General features: G+C 41.8%; 1 protein-coding gene across 2 annotated transcripts in view; it reads left to right on the top strand.

The window, feature by feature from the left end:
• LOC120905769 (neuronal acetylcholine receptor subunit alpha-7-like) overlaps window positions 1-17,510 on the top strand; it is a 90,479-nt gene extending 72,969 nt beyond the window's left edge. For both annotated transcript variants that reach the window (XM_040316873.1, XM_040316874.1), the window contains 7 exons: window positions 4,305-4,380; window positions 4,469-4,663; window positions 5,719-5,805; window positions 5,868-5,977; window positions 6,208-6,341; window positions 6,416-6,716; window positions 6,832-17,510. In XM_040316873.1, coding sequence (XP_040172807.1) covers window positions 4,305-4,380; window positions 4,469-4,663; window positions 5,719-5,805; window positions 5,868-5,977; window positions 6,208-6,341; window positions 6,416-6,716; window positions 6,832-6,984 — 1,056 coding nt within the window. In that variant the 3' untranslated portion in view covers window positions 6,985-17,510. The remainder of the gene's footprint in view (window positions 1-4,304; window positions 4,381-4,468; window positions 4,664-5,718; window positions 5,806-5,867; window positions 5,978-6,207; window positions 6,342-6,415; window positions 6,717-6,831) is intronic.
• The last annotated feature ends 722 nt before the right edge of the window (window positions 17,511-18,232 follow it).

The raw sequence follows: 18,232 nt of genomic DNA, 5'->3' as shown, positions 1-18,232 counted from the left end.
TTTTATTCCTTATTTCACGTAACATTTCCAAATAACTTTGTAATGTGTTGATCGTACATACGTCACCGTGGTCGTCAAGTACCGTCGCGGTAGATCATTGTTTCCCTGACATGCTCCGAGTTGGAATAAAACTTGTTCGTAGCGTACTTATCGACACTTGATCGTCCAGGCGATTATGGAAACCCTGAAGGCGTTTTCCTTACTGAATTCGTTTGAGTTTAGAGGGGATATCTGATGTATATTAGACGGTTTAAAAACTCACAGTATAACTAAAATATAAGTGGCTACACTATATTGATCGAAGGAATTGTTATTTCGCATTAATATTCTCGATTTTTTGATCATTTATGGGTATCAATGAATTATTCTAAAAAGGGAAAAACAAAAATTTGCAAAAATAAATATAAACTACAAAATTATTTAAAATTTTGTTGATTTTTTTGCAAAATTTCACGATAATACGCCCAATTTGTTAAAAGGTATTAAGATTTAAAGTCAGTTATACCTGGCTATCACATATGATAGTCATGGCATCCCAGGAAACATAACTGGCTATCATATATGATAGCCATGGCACTCAAAGTGTTAAATGAGAAGTCGATAGATTTATGCAGGACATAGTCCTATCCTGACAGTTGGAACGAATCTAATCTACCATGGTTGGATGTGGTTTCATTTATACTCAAACAAAGTTATGGGTTTCGTACGATTTTGGAATGTATTTTTATCCTAATTAAAGGTTATTGATACTGGGTGGAATTTTTAAACTGTATTGGTTTGAGATGTTTGTTGATATGTGTGTATACTGCGCTTTTAATGTTTTGCGAAAGAAGGTTACAACTGTTGTTGCTAAAGCATAGATGTTTTCGTTGATCATTGTCTAAACAGCGCTTTTAATAAGCTGAGTGCCAGACCATTGTTGTTAATGTTTCCCCGGTCAAGCACTTCTTGTTTACATGTCTGATGGCTATCATGTATGTTAGCCATGGCCCCCAAGGGAAGTGTAATTGAATGTAAACAATCTAAAAGGTGATAAACATATTGATTTTTAATACAATTTTACTGGAGCTCCACAGTTTGCTTGCACGATTTCACTACCCGGTTGAAACATTCCCTTAACCGGTTGAACTGTTCGATTTGATTTGATTCGACTTGAAACCCTGTTATTCAAAACAACAAAGAAAGAGACATATCGCTTTGTAGCATATCTGCTACATAGAACTTATTGTAAACCACACTATCAGCTATAGACACATTGTAACACACTTCGGAAAGCCAAATCACACTATTGCAACACATAAGCAATTCAAGCGTTTCTGCAGCAAAGTGGACAAACTGAGAACGCATAGCAACTTATTGCTCAAAGCGCAGTGTAGGTAATGATCGACGAACGCACTCGTTATTTGGCTAGTACAGTTTAAACTTTCCAGAAACTTTGTAAAAACACTAAAAGCGCAGTATAGGCACAAATTTACAGACACCTCACTCCGATACAATGAATATATTGCACCTCATATCAATAACCTTTAATTAGGACAAAAACACATTCCAAAACCAATATTTCGAAACCCATTGAGTATAAATAAAACCAATTCCGACCGTGGCAAGGCAGATTCGTTCGGACTGCCAAGATAGGACGTTACGCTTCCCAATACTTCGCCTTCCAACTTATTTCAAGAGTTTAGTTATGTCCCCCTACCCAAGGTAAGGCTTCTAAACTCCAACGTTTCCAGTAAGGGAAATCTCCTAAAGGTTTCTATGATCGCCTGGACGATCAAGTAGTGAAAAGTTCGCTCGATCGATGTTTTATTCCACCTCGGCTCATGTCAGTAAAAACTGACCTACCGCGACGTTGATCGATGTACAGTATGTACCGTATGTACGCTCATCTCCAGACTAATTACATGGCGACCGTAGCTATCTCCTAACATACTACCGCTTCTTGATGACCCTCTGCTTCCATTCCGCAAAAATGATAAGGGATATTTTTTAGAAAGCACAAAAGCCTCAACGGATAAAAAAATATGAAAAAACCTAAATTTAGTAACTTTCAAAATACTTGACGAACAAGTAACTCTATGCCAGACAAATTTATCTGATTTCTCATGAAAAAGCACTTTACCTATCGTTCTTCTCGTAAAAAGCAACATATAACGTCGTCGTACTAATAATCGCAATAATAATAATCAGGGTTATAATAATTGGTTATTGTTCTTTTATGTTTCAAATGCAACAAAAATATTCCTGTAATAGACAAAAATGAAACGAAGAGACAAAATGAGACAGAAATGAAAAAGAGACAGAAAAATGAATGGAGCTGTTTTACAATTTCTAAGACTTTGTGTTGTAAATCTGTATGTATCGATTATCACATAACGCAGCTAGACACTAGATTGTGTGTTAATGCGAGAATCTCATTATAAAACTTTTTATAAAACCACTGAAATCAGACAAGAGTTATTTTAAGCTTTAAAGCTAAGCTTTTAAAAATGGCGTATGCGATTTCCACCATTGTGAAAGTCTCATAGTCGTGTACAAACAATGTTAGTGATACATCCGGGAAATTTGACCTCGAGTTTGACCATTATGATTGGTCCGCCAATCCAAAGAACGATAACTACAGTTGGTAGAGTACGACGGTATGAAATGTCATAATAAAAGATGGTCAGTAGTTTGCGAATACAAATATTGTTTTCCCATCTTTGCAAATCAGACATATCCTTTCGCAGCCCGGATTGATTGTTGCGGCGGTCCGCATTCGACCCACAGGCCGTATTTGCTGACCGCTGTTATCTTGCATTTATATTCCCGACGTTTGACCAGTTATCGATATCAATGAATTATTCCATTGAAAAGGAAAAAAACCACCGTACACATTTCATTGTTTTGTTTCAACACTATTGCAATCGTGTGATTAGGCTTTACTAAACGCATTATTATTGTTATAGTGTGTATTTTAATAAGTTCTATATAGCAGATATGCTACAGCTTGATGAATGAATTAATAAACGCGCTTACTATTGTAGTAAAGGCTGGACCTTATCTAGACCTTGTCGCCAGACTCCAGTAAGGAATTAAGATAATAAAACATCATTCCATTGCTCCTGTGGTTCTTTTGACTTTGCGAACCCCCCTATTATTAATTCTACTCCCACTCTAAACCCCGTTCATATACCCAAGTATCCTTCCACTCCTACGCACATCAGCAACCCACAAGGTGTGACAATCGTCAGTGCCAAATCTGATACGCACAAGGACAAGGTATACGCGGTGCAGGCTAAGATACGAACGTGTGTCGCCTTGAATAGCTTTGGTATCCCAACCCATAGGTCCGGTACGTTTTGTTGGTTGATTGTTTCGGAAAGAGTGCCGCAAGACCTAGGCGTACGATGATTGTGTAAATAATCAATTAAATTAAGCTACAGCAAATTAAATTTAAACCTTCGCTCGAGCACAAATCGGTACCACTAACCGCGGACTCTTTACCATCCGAACCAACTCTTACCGGGATCGTCGATGTTAGTAATTCATCTTCAAACTCGCTGGTGGTGGTAGGGTACGTCGTCCGTTTACAATGAACACGAGCTTTGGGAAGCATTTTGTGACAAAGTAGGTCAATGATTAATTGAAATTAACGTTTGCGAGAAACCAAACATAAACCCCTCCCATGTGGCACGACGGTTTAGGCTATTACTTGCTGCGTTTATCTGCCCGACAATTACTAGGTGACAATCACTCAAAATGTTAGACACTTTCATTTCAACCTCTTGGATGATGGAATCGGTTCAGCTGCGAAGGAAACAACGTTACAGCAAAAAAAATTGCGATAAAATGCGAAGCAATACTGCTGGGACGGGATTTAACAATACATGAATGTTAGATTTTGGTTCGATAGCTCCTTACTATACGGTCCTTTCTTTGCATGGCTGCGTTGCGTAGCAGATTGTTCACCACGAAGCAAGTAACATAATTTTACACCATTAGAGCTTACCGATTGTCAGCTAACCATCCGCCCGCAATCAAATTAATCGCAATCGAAACAAAATGAAGGGTGCGGGAGTCTTTCCCAAGAGTCCTTGCTTCAACATTTTAGACCGCAAAGCATCAGAGTGTCTGTGTGCGTCGAAATTAGTGGTAGAAATGTGACAGAAAGGTATGGTTTACGAAATCCGTCAGGCAAACACCTCCTGCATCAACCGGCCCTGTTTTCGTGGAAGGATTTATGGGTCGCACGTTCGAATGTGTCACACTTCTGGTTGGCAAACAATGCTTGACTGATCCGCCTCATCTGCTTGTCGTTTCAGCTCGATCTGCAGCTACAGGACGAGTCCGGGGGAGACATTAGCAGCTTCATCACCAATGGCGAATGGGAGCTGCTAGGTAAGTGTCCAGACGTGTCCCGCCCCAGTCGTCATACAAACCGTCCGCACGTATCGTTAAACTCCATCACTGTCTTCTTCCTTCGTAGGCGTGCCTGGGAAGCGGAACGAGATATACTACAACTGCTGCCCGGAACCGTACATCGACATTACCTTCGCGATACTGATCCGCCGCAAAACGCTCTACTACTTCTTCAACCTGATCGTGCCGTGCGTGCTGATCGCGTCGATGGCGCTGCTTGGTTTCACGCTGCCGCCTGACTCCGGAGAAAAGCTTTCGCTCGGTAAGTACACTATGTAGCGCTTCTTAAGTACAATCATCACAGCTGCTGCTGTCGACGGTAGCAGACAGCTGTACAGGCCTTTGTGGCCAATGTTCCCGTTTTGCAGGCGAACCAATTTCGTATCCCGTCATAGGCAGCAGAGATGTGGCAGTTAGATATTTGCTCGTTTCAGGCTCGCTCAGAATTCGGTTTCCCGGTCGAGAGGCAATGGACCGGGACGGTGCCGGCTTTGCAGAAATATTTCAATGAAAAACGAGCTATCTTTGCGATAAATTATAGTGAACGCAGTGATGCAAATGGGGACCACGGTGGCATTTGCCATCCATGTTCCGTTTTTACAGGGCATGTCCGGGCATGGGGCTTTGGAGATGGGTTTTTTATTCTATTTTCCGAGAGAGGAAAATAGGGAGCATGAAGGAAAGAGCAAGAAAATTGGAAAACACAACCCCTCGCCCCCCCCCCCACCTCTATTTTTCATGGGGTGCCTAAAATTGCATTTGCATCGATAAAATATATCGTTCCTTTGGGAGTTTGTCCCCAGTAAAGGGGAAACCACGGGCAGCACGAGTGTCGAACGAAGCGAACACGCTCCACACAGGCGACCCTGGAATGCTGGTGGAGTTCTTTTTTGTTGTTGTTGTTTGTGTTGCGCTTGCGTTTCCTCTGCAGCCTGACCAGTGTCAGAGCTCAAGATGGCAATTTGCCAACGATAACCCCAATGTCCGATGCAATTGCATACCGGCCCAACAACCTTCCACCGGGGAATGGCGCACCAGTATCAGCAAATCAGCCGCATAGCACACACTAGACACACCCAAGAGCCACGCGAAAGAAGCAAAACAGCACAAACAGCAGCATTGGATATGTTCAAGGGGGGTTCGTTTCTTGTACAGCAGCCTCGCCCAGCAATCGATGGCTCGCTGGAATACATTTTGTGTACCAGACAAGCCAGCCTGCAAGTAGCCAATAGTCAGTCATGGAAACATTGAATTCCAAACTCAATCAGTTGCAGTAAAGGACTAACAGCAAGTGTAATTATTTCCCTACCCAACCAGGTGTCACGATTCTGCTATCACTCACAGTCTTCCTAAACATGGTCGCCGAGACGATGCCGGCTACATCAGACGCAGTGCCTCTCCTAGGTAAGATTGCGGTCGGCTCTGCCACATATGCAACTCACAGTCTTTATTCTGGTGAATTATAGGAACCTACTTCAATTGCATCATGTTCATGGTAGCCTCGTCGGTTGTGTCAACGATCTTGATCCTGAACTATCACCACCGTAACTCCGACACGCACGAAATGTCCGAATGGGTATGTCTCTGTCGCAAACTGTCATGAATCTCGGCCCCATTGCTCTATACATTTTCATTATCCTCCTTCTCCACTCTCGGCTCTATCTCTCTCTCTCTTTCTCTCTCTATATATATCTCTCTCTTTCTCTCTCTATATATATCTCTCTCTTTCTCTCTCTCTCTCTCTCTCTCTCTCTCTCTCTCGCTCTCTCTCTCTCTCTCTTTCTCTCTCTCTCTCTCTCTATGTAGATTCGCGTAGTGTTCCTGATCTGGTTACCGTTCATCCTGCGAATGAGCCGACCGGGCGAACCGTACCCGCACCCGTGCCGTCCGACAGTGGACGAAAAGAATAAGCAGCTGCAGGAGGTGGAGATGCGTGAACGGTAAGAGATTGGTGCGATGCTCGGCGGTAAATTCTGTCCACTACAAACGGTTTTGCTGTATTGTTCCGCGTTAGGTCCTCCAAGTCACTGCTGGCCAACGTACTGGACATCGACGACGACTTCCGATGCAACCACCGGTGCAACACGCTTCCACATAACCCCACCTACTACCGGACCGTGTACCGCCAGGGTGAGGATGGCAGTGTCGGGCCGATCGGGGCTACCGATACGATCGGGCGCTCGGCCGGCCTCGGCACGATCAGTGCCGGCGGGGGCCGCCTGCACGAAACCGTTTCCTCGCACACCTGTCTCAGCTCGTCCGCGGAGTACGAGCTCGCACTTATACTGAAGGAGCTTCGCTACATTACCGATCAGGTAAGGTCTGTGCCTGCAGCTGGGCAACTAAGGCCAGCTGAACAGTGGCAGTTTACTAAAGCATCGTTCGCACACCGCCTTGCCTAACATCCGCCTTCCGTTCTAATTTCCACAGCTCCGCAAGGAGGACGAGACTGGCGAGGTCACGCGCGAATGGAAGTTCGCCGCCATGGTAGTCGATCGTCTGTGCCTTATCATATTCACCCTGTTCACGATCATCGCCACACTGGCTGTTCTGTTCTCTGCGCCGCACTTTATCGTTTCATAACAACCATCAGCACGGCGGCACACCGGCACACACGGTCACGGTCAGGATCGTACCACAACCACAACCACCACCATCACTACCCTTTCTTCCGGCTCTACTCTCACCACCACCACCATCACCGGCACACGCGAACAGCACGACGGGACGGCACAGGACGACGGTTGCAATGGTTTCGCGTACGAGCTGCAAAGCTGCTTACTGCCCCCGCTCCTGCTGCTGCTCGTGCTGGCCGGCGGCGTGCTGGTCGCCTGGCTCGCCCGCAATCGGCACACGCTCGCATACGGTCTCGCCCAGCTGGTAGCGGTCGCTGACTACCGTCTGCGGCGGTATGTGTACATTTTCGTGAAGAATTTTAAGCTAATCAGTGACGCATAGAACGCACAAACGGCCTGAGAAACAAGATTGTGACCGGGCCAAACAGGTCCGGAGATACTGAATGGGCAGGGAGGGGAGAGGGAAAGAGCAGGAGGGTTGGGGGGAATGGAAAGGAAGATCAGGGCGGCCTCGCAGTCTTATGAGGAGACGAGACTCACCGGAGCGCAACCACCACTCTGCACTAGGACGAATGTATGTATATGCGCAGAGTTCTTTTTATATCAAAAAACCTATCGCTATCAAACAGGAAAGCAACAAAAAAAGCATAATAACGTACACATATAGACACAGTAAGCAGTTAAGAAGAAAAAAAACTGATCCTCCAGGCAGCAATACGACGACCGGGACAGAGAAATGCTTAAGCGACAGCACACAACGCGCACACAATCTCACACCGACACGGAGGGATTTTTTTCTGATACTAAGATCCGAGGCAACAGAGAAATAAAGCGAAAAAGCAAGACAGAAGCAATGAATAGCACAGCTGTGAATACACCATGCCTCCCATGGCCACAGTAAAACCGCAGGACAAAAAACTGACCGGTACGAAGAAATAAAGAGTACCAGAGTACCTTCCAGAGTACCAGAACTACCGTCATAAAAATCTTCTCGTGCTACTAATACTACTGTTCATACACACTACTACTACTACTACTACTACTACCACTACTATTACTACTACTACTATTACTACTACTACGTCAACTACTTATAATACTATGAAATGAGTGAAATGAAGGGTAACAGGCGTAAGAGCAAACCACGAGCAAACTACTAAATGCTTCTACTAGTGTTGTGTCGTGAGCGAAAGAGCTACCTCGATCACTCCGCGCACAGTACGTACTCTGTGCGAAAAAATCTGGTAGCTCCATACTGAGCGGTGTGTGGGGTGAGCGGTGTGCCAAATCTGCCCGATTCAGCGGCAGTGAGCAGTTCGAACGAGTAGACGATGTGGTGTGCACAGTAGTGTGCGATAAATCGTACAAACGAATCACATGCATCCTTCTCTCTTCGCTCTCTGCGGAGCCAGCACGCGCTCACCGCTCAGTTTGATGAGCGCGAGCGCTTCGCTCCGTTCACTCATAAGAGCTACTTGACCCAACACTAGCAGCTACTGATTGCCAAACTACTATGATTAACATGATTCTACCGAAAATGGCGCAACCCATATGCAGGCTGTGCTTAATTGATCCTAGGAGAAGACCGCATTCACAGAGACAGAAAAAAAAAGAAAGGCGGTGAGAGAATGTGAAAGAGAGATACATGAAATGCTAGAAAAGGAACGCTAAAAACGAATGGAAGCTAATCGAGGTTCAGGATAGTGTCGCTAGTGATTCGTACGTAATCAAAACGAAAGTCACCAAAAACACCATAAAATCAGCATTTCCAGTATATGCCAATAGTAGCCTCGTAGGGCCTGAGTTTTCAGTTGCACCCACTCACAGATACTCCAACCAGACAATTTCGGCAGCTTGCGTGGGGCTTCTTCTAGTTCTTCTACGTGTGCTAATTGGTTCATCCTAGTTTCAAATGGTAGCTTTGCGCGCAGAAAATATATGTTAGCTTTAGCAAACGGTTATTTTAAAGCACGCGCACGCGATACAACGGTAAAATGATGCTAGTTGAAGTACAGGGTGCAAGGAAGCACAGTAGTGAGAGGACGTAGTTTGTTTTTCCACCTTGTGTGTTAAGAAAAGTATCTTACTTGTTTTTACCGTTCCTGTTAAACGTTCTTGTACAACTTGTTCAAGTCAACATTACAATCACATCCCACTTATCTAAACTATTTACTATAGTACCATCATCCCCTTGATTGTTTGATACGGGATGCTGTTTAGCTCCGTGCATGAGTTGCCAATCATGCTGGGTATCTTGGAGAAGCTCAAACCGAAACCGCTTTTTAGTTTGTTGGTTGCGATTCGAATAGATAAAGTGAAACAGAACAAAAGACCTCCAAAATATCCAATATTCCAAACATGCAGGCTGGCTTACTGTGATCCTGGTGAAAATTAGTTCGTGAAGGCTGTTGATAAAAGGAATAAGCCAGATTGAGACAGGAACTCACATCTTGAACTCAACGCAACGATAGTACTGTTCTGTTGTTGTTCTTTATAGGATGTGGCGCCAATAGATCGTGGATCTTCATCTAGCTACTGAAGTGCTGAAGTGCTAGAGTGCTTGAGAAACGTCAGAAGTGAATGACAACTCACTTGGTAAACGGGTACGGGTGAGTGATAAAAGACAAAGTATTTGACTTGCTAAAGTAGCAGGGAATCAAAAGTCAGGCAAAGCGAGACAAATCATATTCCAAGTGGCAAACGGTGACATGCAAATCATGATTGGTTAACTGGATTAGGCCACTAGAGCCTAGATCAGTAGAATTGTAGATGAAAGCCTACGATGGCCTCCCCGACGTATTTGGCGTAACGCATTTCACAAACGACCACTGCGCGTGGGAAGGTGAGGCTCACCCTGTCGAGGCACCTTACTTCCGCAACACTACTACACAAAAACAAATGTTCGACCGTTTTACAGTGCCTAGAAACTACGCAATGCTTTCACAGCGATTCGAGATATATCTTCTGCCAGCAACTATCTCGTGTGCAGCTCGATTCGTTTTGCGTTATGGTTGCGTTAAGGCGTAAGGGTTGGTGGTTTTTCTCTCATTTTTTTTTCTTTACATTGGCTGGATTTTTTAGGCGTTAGGCGTTAGAGAAAATTAAAGTTGTAGCAAAATAAAACAAGCTAGTCAAGTAATGTGAGACATTTTTGGTCTACCATCAACGTAGCAATGTTTAACGGTGATGTGGTGTGTGTATGTGTGTGTGAGTGTGATACAGATGTGAAGATGACTATCAGAAAAGAAAACACACCCAAACACACAAACACAAGCTCGTAGCTCAATTTCGATACTGGTAGCGTTACACGGAACGTTACGTCAAAAGCCCCGCGTTTGCACGTTTTACGTAGTTGTTACTAAACTAATTTTGTTAATATGTCGCTCAAGAGCATAATATAGTAGACACAATTGGAAGCTCCTTTTCACGCCTGTTGTGTGTGTTTGTGTGTGATAAGGGATTGTCAAACAAAAGTGAAAAGGAATGTTATTGGGGAGAAAAGCTAATAAGTAAAAGTCAGGCAAGGAATGGCAAAATGATGACTTGAACAACAGCTGGCGTATCGTAAAAAATCAGGATGGTGCGAGACATACATCAGGTGCGATAGTAGGCGGATTTAAAAAAATATGAAAGAAAGATAAATGCTGTGATATCCACTAATGACAAAAAAAAACAAAAGCTAACAAAACAAAACAAAATCGAAGAAGGGATTCATTGACAGAAGGACATTCAGATACATTCACAAAAACAACATATGAACACGTTTCATACTAAAATGGCTATTTCGTATGAATTACAACAAAACAAATGCGAATCAAACAGTTCTCAACAATGAAAGAATAAAATGTTAAAACCTTATCGAACAAAAACAAAAATAACAATAAAAATAAATCGCAGGCCCTCCTTTTCCATTAAATATAAAACAATACGTGAATAACAGAGATACAATTATGAGCCACAATTAAAATCGAATACCGATAAACAAATAAAATAAAATTGATCTTGTTCCCGTTTCAAGGCAAATCGTTAGCATCTACCCATCTTCGGCAAACCAACGCAAGCAAATGAAGGCAAGGGCGCAAACACAATATAACAATTGTTTTCTAACATTCTTAACACCTCAGAGGCAAACAACACAAACATCAAAATTCTGCTTCTCGCTGTCCCTGTCAAAAAATAAAGTTTGACAAGACAACTCAATCTTCAACATTGAATGTGGCTAAAAGGCTTTAAATTGCAACCTCCTGCTGAAATCTGTCACAATGACAATGCCGCACAAAGTGGCGCAAATGGTTAAAAAAACACTAAACAAAGCGACACTCTTTGACCCCTGATCTTGCGCACAACGTTCGAATGATAGAATGGAAGGGGAACAGGCAAATGTTACAACTAACGCCCCAAAACAATCTATAACCTGCAAGTAAGCATATTTATACAACATATAAACGTTACCGCGTATGTTAAAACATAATGGAACATGAACCCATATTAAACACAAACTAACGAAAGAAAACAAGAAACTACCAAACAAAAATACTAAGCCAGCAAAATCAAACACCGGAGAAACGGAGAGTAATGCAATCAAATGAACAAAGACAAAGCAAAAACTAAAGTAAACAAACAAAAGTGTTTAAAAATGGTACTAAAATTTGAAACCCAATTTGTAATACGAATATTTAGCGGCCAATACTGAAACCTTCCCGTACTTATAGCACACTAACACACCCGAACCCTTCGCCCTCTCCGGTTGCTTCCTCCGATTAACATCCTGAAATACGTCACATCTTCGTTCGCGGAACATTTCGAAGGACAAAATAAAAACAGCACACACATGCAAACACACATTGACTTAAAGAAAACTAAAAATCCAGGCGGAAACTGTTGTTACATTTTTATACATTAAACAAATAAAATAAACCAAATCGAAAATGAGTAATACAAACTAGAAACCCTCCTCAAAGAGGTTCCGTTGTTTCAGAATGTGTGTGTGTGTATGTATGTGTGTGTGCATGTTTGTGTAAACGGTTGAGTGAGTGCATTGAGTGAGCCCGCCGTGTAGAGAAATCAGAGGAAGAACAAGCAAAAAATCATGATTCGGCAAAGTACCAGAGCTCGGACTCTTAATAGTAAACTCAGTAAGCAACAAAATGAGTAAAAATAAAAACAGTGAACAAGTGAGTATGTGTGTGTCTGAGAGAGAAAGAGAGAGAGAGAGAGAGAGAAAGTGAAGGAGAGAGAAAGATAGTGTGTGTGTTTGAGAGAAAGAGAACTGTTAAATCAAAAGTTTAGTAAGTAAGTGCATAAAGTGGTACTATTATTCTACAGCAAGACCGTGCAGAACCGGAAATAAACATTAAGCTAATGCTCACTACCAACACATTAAAAGAATGACAAGAAAAGTAACAATATATTTGTAATCACCAGACCGCATGATGTGACGCACGAAAAGCAGATCGGATAGGGGAAGGGGTAAAGTAACAATGATAGTAATAAACGATATTTAAAAGCAAACGGCATAAGTAATGCAACCCTGTCCCTGTCCGTAAACAAAACGATCAGGTGAAACTTTCAAACAGGACTAAAGAAACCTGATCGTTACCGGAGAGGAAAGCAAAAATGGGGAGGTAAAAATGTGAGATTAAAAAAAAGGATGCGATAGTGTAGTTAAATAACTTACCCGCGGTGCAAGCGATATATTTTGCATTAGGAACAGGCGCGAATGACAGCAATCGTTATCCGTTAGTAGCACACACACACCTGTCGAGCCGACTTTCGAATAGTAATGTTTGGGGTAATAAACCACTTACATATATTATACACTACGTTCTCTGCCTGACCGGTAGCTCAGATGCGAAGGTGCGCAATAAAGAGAAACAGCGAAGGATAGAGAGAGAGAATGACTCTCTAGACGTCTCAAAATGAGGTATATAAAACTTAAACAAACTACGATTGTGACGAGTAGTGATAGATGAGTACAATACTAAGAAGAATGATGCCAGTAGGGGACGGAAGATGACGTGCACCGGGCAATGCGAGCGATACAGAGTGTAAACACAATCATGGCGTAACTGAAAAGACTCCACTCTCTCACCTTTTGTTTTTGTTTTCAAGATGCGTTCTGAAATTTAACCTAACCATCCGTACGCGTAATACGGAGTCACTCACACAGCAGCCGTAGCTAGGGTTTAGGGATGCTAGTCGCGATCGTTACCAAACAGGCCGGCAACACAGGCCGGCAACAGAACACTCGGCATCATCCACAGTGCCACTTAACACGGATAACACAGCACACATCTTAACACATACACACACCCACACACACAAACACGGAACTGTGCCGTTATGGAGGAGTCACTCAAAAGAAGCTAAAACCTAATATCTCTTCCTTAAAGGCCATCAAACCGAACCCCATTTAACACGTCTCCCTAGTACCAGCACTGCTAAATGCATGCGCAATTTTCTTATTATGCATGATACTAAATCATACTAAGCAGACACTACTGCTACGGGCGAGAGGGGGGTGCGCTATCGATTGAATAATAACCGGTCTTCCAGTGAAAAAGAAAGCAAAATAAGGAAAACACTAACACACAGAAAGCGATATCAAACTATTAAAGCAAAATAATTAAACACTCAACACACATACACACTCACACACACACAAACATGCATTCAAATATTCAGGCTTGCTGAGATACAGCTGGATGAATCTCCGAAGTGTCAAATGAATAATGGGAAACGACATAAAAAAGCCATTGCCAACATAAAACATTGCCAAGGTTCCCTCAAAGGGTAAGGATTAACAAAAAAAAAACAATAAAAACGAAGCGCCAAAAGAGAGCGCCAAACTAAAACGGCGGAAGAGATGTTTAAAATCATCAACTATAAGACAAGTTACATAGTTAATTATATATTAATCCGGCTTTAAAGTGTTCGCGCGTTGCCGTACTTCCTCTCCCAAACTACTGTTTTCGGGCACTACTATTTCCCCAGCGCTCGTGCGCCGTACTTCCTTTTGTGCCCAATTTCCCCCCAGAAAGTAACCGCAAAGTGTAAGGTTTCGTGCAAGGATTCGTATCCTTCGTTCCGATTCAAACGAAGTATATCTGCTAAAAACTGTTCATGTTCGTTTTAGCACAACCCTTCTACTACGACATCAGTAGCTTCACATACAAACAAACCAAAAACTACACCTACACGGTTTTTTTTACCACAATCAAACCTATTTCGCACATGTACACATACCCTAAGGACTACGCCACACACACATGTACACAACTTTTCATACTACGGACACGGCTCTTTTAATTGATAAAGAAATATATTTAAAGAAAAAAAAACAAATATACTTATATAAATAAAGAAACGATCAAAAAGTAAAGCATAAATGTCTAAATCACATAAATTAAACACACAGTTAAACGTGTTCGAATACTTCCGGTTATCCGGAGTTATATGGTGAAGTGCGCTACTAGGTATAAGGTGAACCGAGAGGAAGAGTAAGAGTGTAGAGAGCGAGAAAGAGAGAGAGAGAAAGAGATAATAAGAGTCAAAACAAAACCAAGCCAAAAGCCGAATGGGTGTACCCCGTATAAAGCACTCGCCACGGTTAAGCCGGTTTGGGAAAACTATTCCAACGTAGTGCAATTACTTCTACTACCACGTCTACTACCACCTCTGCCAATCCACTTCCTCTCCACAACAGTTCCATTCCTTCTACTCGAGCACTCCTCTTTCCCGCTTCGTGAGAACACACTCACACATATCTTGACACGCATAGTATTTTTTGTTAGGAAAATTGAAACGGAAAAGAATTACGTAACAACAAAAAATAATAACAAAAAAACGACACACAACACTAAGCAACCAGTTCATGTGGGAGGTATCGTTTTGTTGTTGATTACTAACACATCACAAATCAAGACTCAGATGAACCCTCCCGAAAGTTGGATTAGCATTAAGTTTCATGAAATTGCTCGAAGCTGCATGAAGAAGGACCTTCAAACGTGCCAGAATGCAAGACAACATACGTTCAACAGTCGTATGTTCCGGCTCGAGCATGATGTGTTCGATGTTGTTACACCAATGGACACTACAATCGTGGGTGTGTGTGAGAGTGTGTATGGTAACTTTTTACGAGAACAACTAGTACACCTTTAGGAATACTCACTCCCCGTATTCTATCATTCAATTATAGGTTACTATGAAGCAGTTAGTAAATTTTATACTCATATATAAGCACATGTCCACATGGCGCAAATGTGTCCAGATGAACAAAGCATCCAAAGTGAGCGATACCGTGTTGCATTCCCCCACATTTCACTCGTTAGTCAAAACAAATAGTCAATTCATTTCTGCAAACCGATATCGAATAAGAAGCTGCCGTCGCACAGATCGTAAACGGATGCACTCGGTGTTCGCCGCGCGGCATGCTGTTACGATTCTGAGTTACTAACTAAGCCGACATTATTCAACTGTAGACGTAAGAGATTTACTAACACAATACAGCTGCACACACACATACACACATATATACACAATTCAACAATTACACTAGACACTTCATACAGTCAAATGTTCAACTTTTTACGCCATTTTCCACTGCGGAAAACTAATAGTGCATCTGCTATATAGTGCCAACTGGTTTGCGGCTGTTAAGCAATGTCGGAGCGATGTGGATTGTACACTTTGTAAGGCTCAATGACTAACGCCGTGATTACGATTCCCTTATGCAAGCTAACTAGCATTATTTGTGCCACATCACTGAATTGCATTCCAGGGGTTTAACGCCAAAGCTATAAAGTTGTTCATGTTTATTACTCTCTATTAGCTTGCTTCAATAGATGTGTGAAAGATTCAATGAAGCTTTTGTCATTATAATACATTAATTTTTTATTTACATTTTTTTATGTTTAAATTAGCAAACACGTGTTCCAATAACAGTTGCTATGTTTCTCAATATTTTGATGCAGAATCAGCACATGAAGCTGTGTTTTTTTGTATTGGTTATTAGAAAATTATCGTTTCCAACTTCTTTAACAAAAGACATTATTTTTATCATGCAGCCAGTCACAAAAAAGGGGTAGATGTGACACGTACCACACGTGCTCTTCGTTTTCAGTTGTCAAGGCACTAACTCTCATATGGTTCTAATGCATTATAACTCAAGCAGACACATGGACAGGAGCATCCAATTAAACGAGTCTCAAACACTACTAAACTCTAACCTTAAACCAGTTGCTAAATCTGTTTTCAATTATATAGTTAAACTTCTGAAAAGTTTGTAAAGTGTTCGATTGCAAGAATCCCGAAACCAGTAGGCAAAAGCAAAAGTTATTAGCACAGCAGGCACTTACAAAACGGGGAAACTGGCTCACCTCCAAGCGGTAACGTTCACAGCGACAGAGACACACACATAAACACCGAATGTTGGAATAATTGAATACTAAATAATTACCCCCTAAGAACCGTACACGGTGGGATGAATTTTAAAAACTAATTCGCAAAAGCTGTGCAAGCATCCCTAAGGAGCCACACAGTGTTGCAAGCCACGTGGGGAAAGGCGAAAGGCGACAAACAGAAAACACTAGTTCACAGAAACACAAACATACAAACAACACTTTGTACTGGATGCCTGGCGCTTTACAAAAATAAAAACACAAAACAACAGCAACAAACCGAAACAGCTATAATCACGGTGTGCACTGTGTGGTAATGAGGAGACAGGCTACACCAAGAAAATTACGCAAAGACACACATTCGAAACCCGACGAGGCAAATGAAATAAAAATAAAACAATATACTATTATCTGAATGCAATTAAAGCGACAGCAAGAACGATAAATAAACATTTTATAAAAGAGACAACATAGAAGAGAGTGAGAGAGACAGAGAAAATGAGAGTGAGAGAAACAGAGAGAGAAAGAGAGAGAGAGAAAGAGAAAGAAAGAGAGAACAAAAGAGAAAAAGAAACTGACAGAGAGAGGAAGAGAAAGACAGACTTAATTCTCGAAAGAGATAGAGTGAGCACGAGAGGAGAAGAATTTGGGTCGAATGGTGGAAAAGGAATCAAAACACAGTAGCTAATTAAACTAAACGAATACCTTCGGTGCAGTTTCCACGAGGATGAGAAAGGGACAGTCTCGCTGGGCCTTTCCCCTCTATTTCTCTCTATTTCTCTCTATCTCTCCCTTTTCTCTCTCTATATATATATAACTTCCGCTATCACACTAACACTCGCGAGGAAGGATGTGATGGGATGGGACGAAGGTGTCAGAAGGTATTAGAGGCCTGGATATGAGCGGGAAATGTCCTGTTGGTAAGTGGTGGCGGGCAAATTTTCATAGAATTGCATTTAGTGAGAGAGCATGAATCAATCATTGCATTTTTTGAAAACGTTCAATAATGGTTGTAATGCGAGATTTGTTAGCAAAATTACACACAAGCACACACGTACGACACACATACAACTTAAAACTGCACGGCGAGAATATAAAAGCGGGAAACTGTAAGCGGAAGATAAAGTAAAAAAAACAGTAAGCACCGAAGCTCTGAGTAAAGCCGGCACTGGAACTGGTCAAAGAGGCAAATCAATCTAACGAAAAAATGTAGTTCTTTCCAACCTTAACATAAAAAAACGAACGGAAAAAGTAGAAACAGTGTAGTACGGCGACGGAAAGGAGTAAAAGTTTCAGGTATGGTAAGCGTAAAGAAAAGACACTCCATCGCGCCTGGTAAAGCAACTTGAAAGCATGAATAAACTAATACTAAACGACAACATCAACAACAAAAACACACACACAAGACCGCGACAACACACGGTTGAAAATTATGTTCGAAATAAATTATTCAAATAATTTCCAAAAATCAGTGCTTTTCTCTTGCTTATCTTAACATTATGGCCGGGGGGAAATGTCCGTACTCGCTACTGTAATTTCGATTTTCACTAGCGCATCTGGCGACGACCAGCGCAAGCTAGATGTCGGTATAATTTATGTGTCAAAATTATTCATACTTGCCCGTCAAACATTGCGAGGGTTTTCACAATTCATGTGCTCGAAATCTTATGGTATTTTAAAAAATCGTTGATTTTTATTCATGGATTATTTTTTGTGCGGTAGTATTTGGCGAAAAGATCACTATTTAATTTTTTGTGGATTTTTGAAAACTAAAATGTCAAAATTCAGGTGTTTAGTATGCTACAAATCGCACTATTAAGACCGGGCTACATTGATCGTACTCGCAAGTGTAATTTT

Source organism: Anopheles arabiensis, chromosome X (assembly GCF_016920715.1).
Source record: "Anopheles arabiensis isolate DONGOLA chromosome X, AaraD3, whole genome shotgun sequence".
Lineage (NCBI taxonomy): Eukaryota > Metazoa > Arthropoda > Insecta > Diptera > Culicidae > Anopheles > Anopheles arabiensis.
Note: the sequence above shows the minus strand (reverse complement) of the source record. Positions and strands in the feature narration are given on the sequence as shown.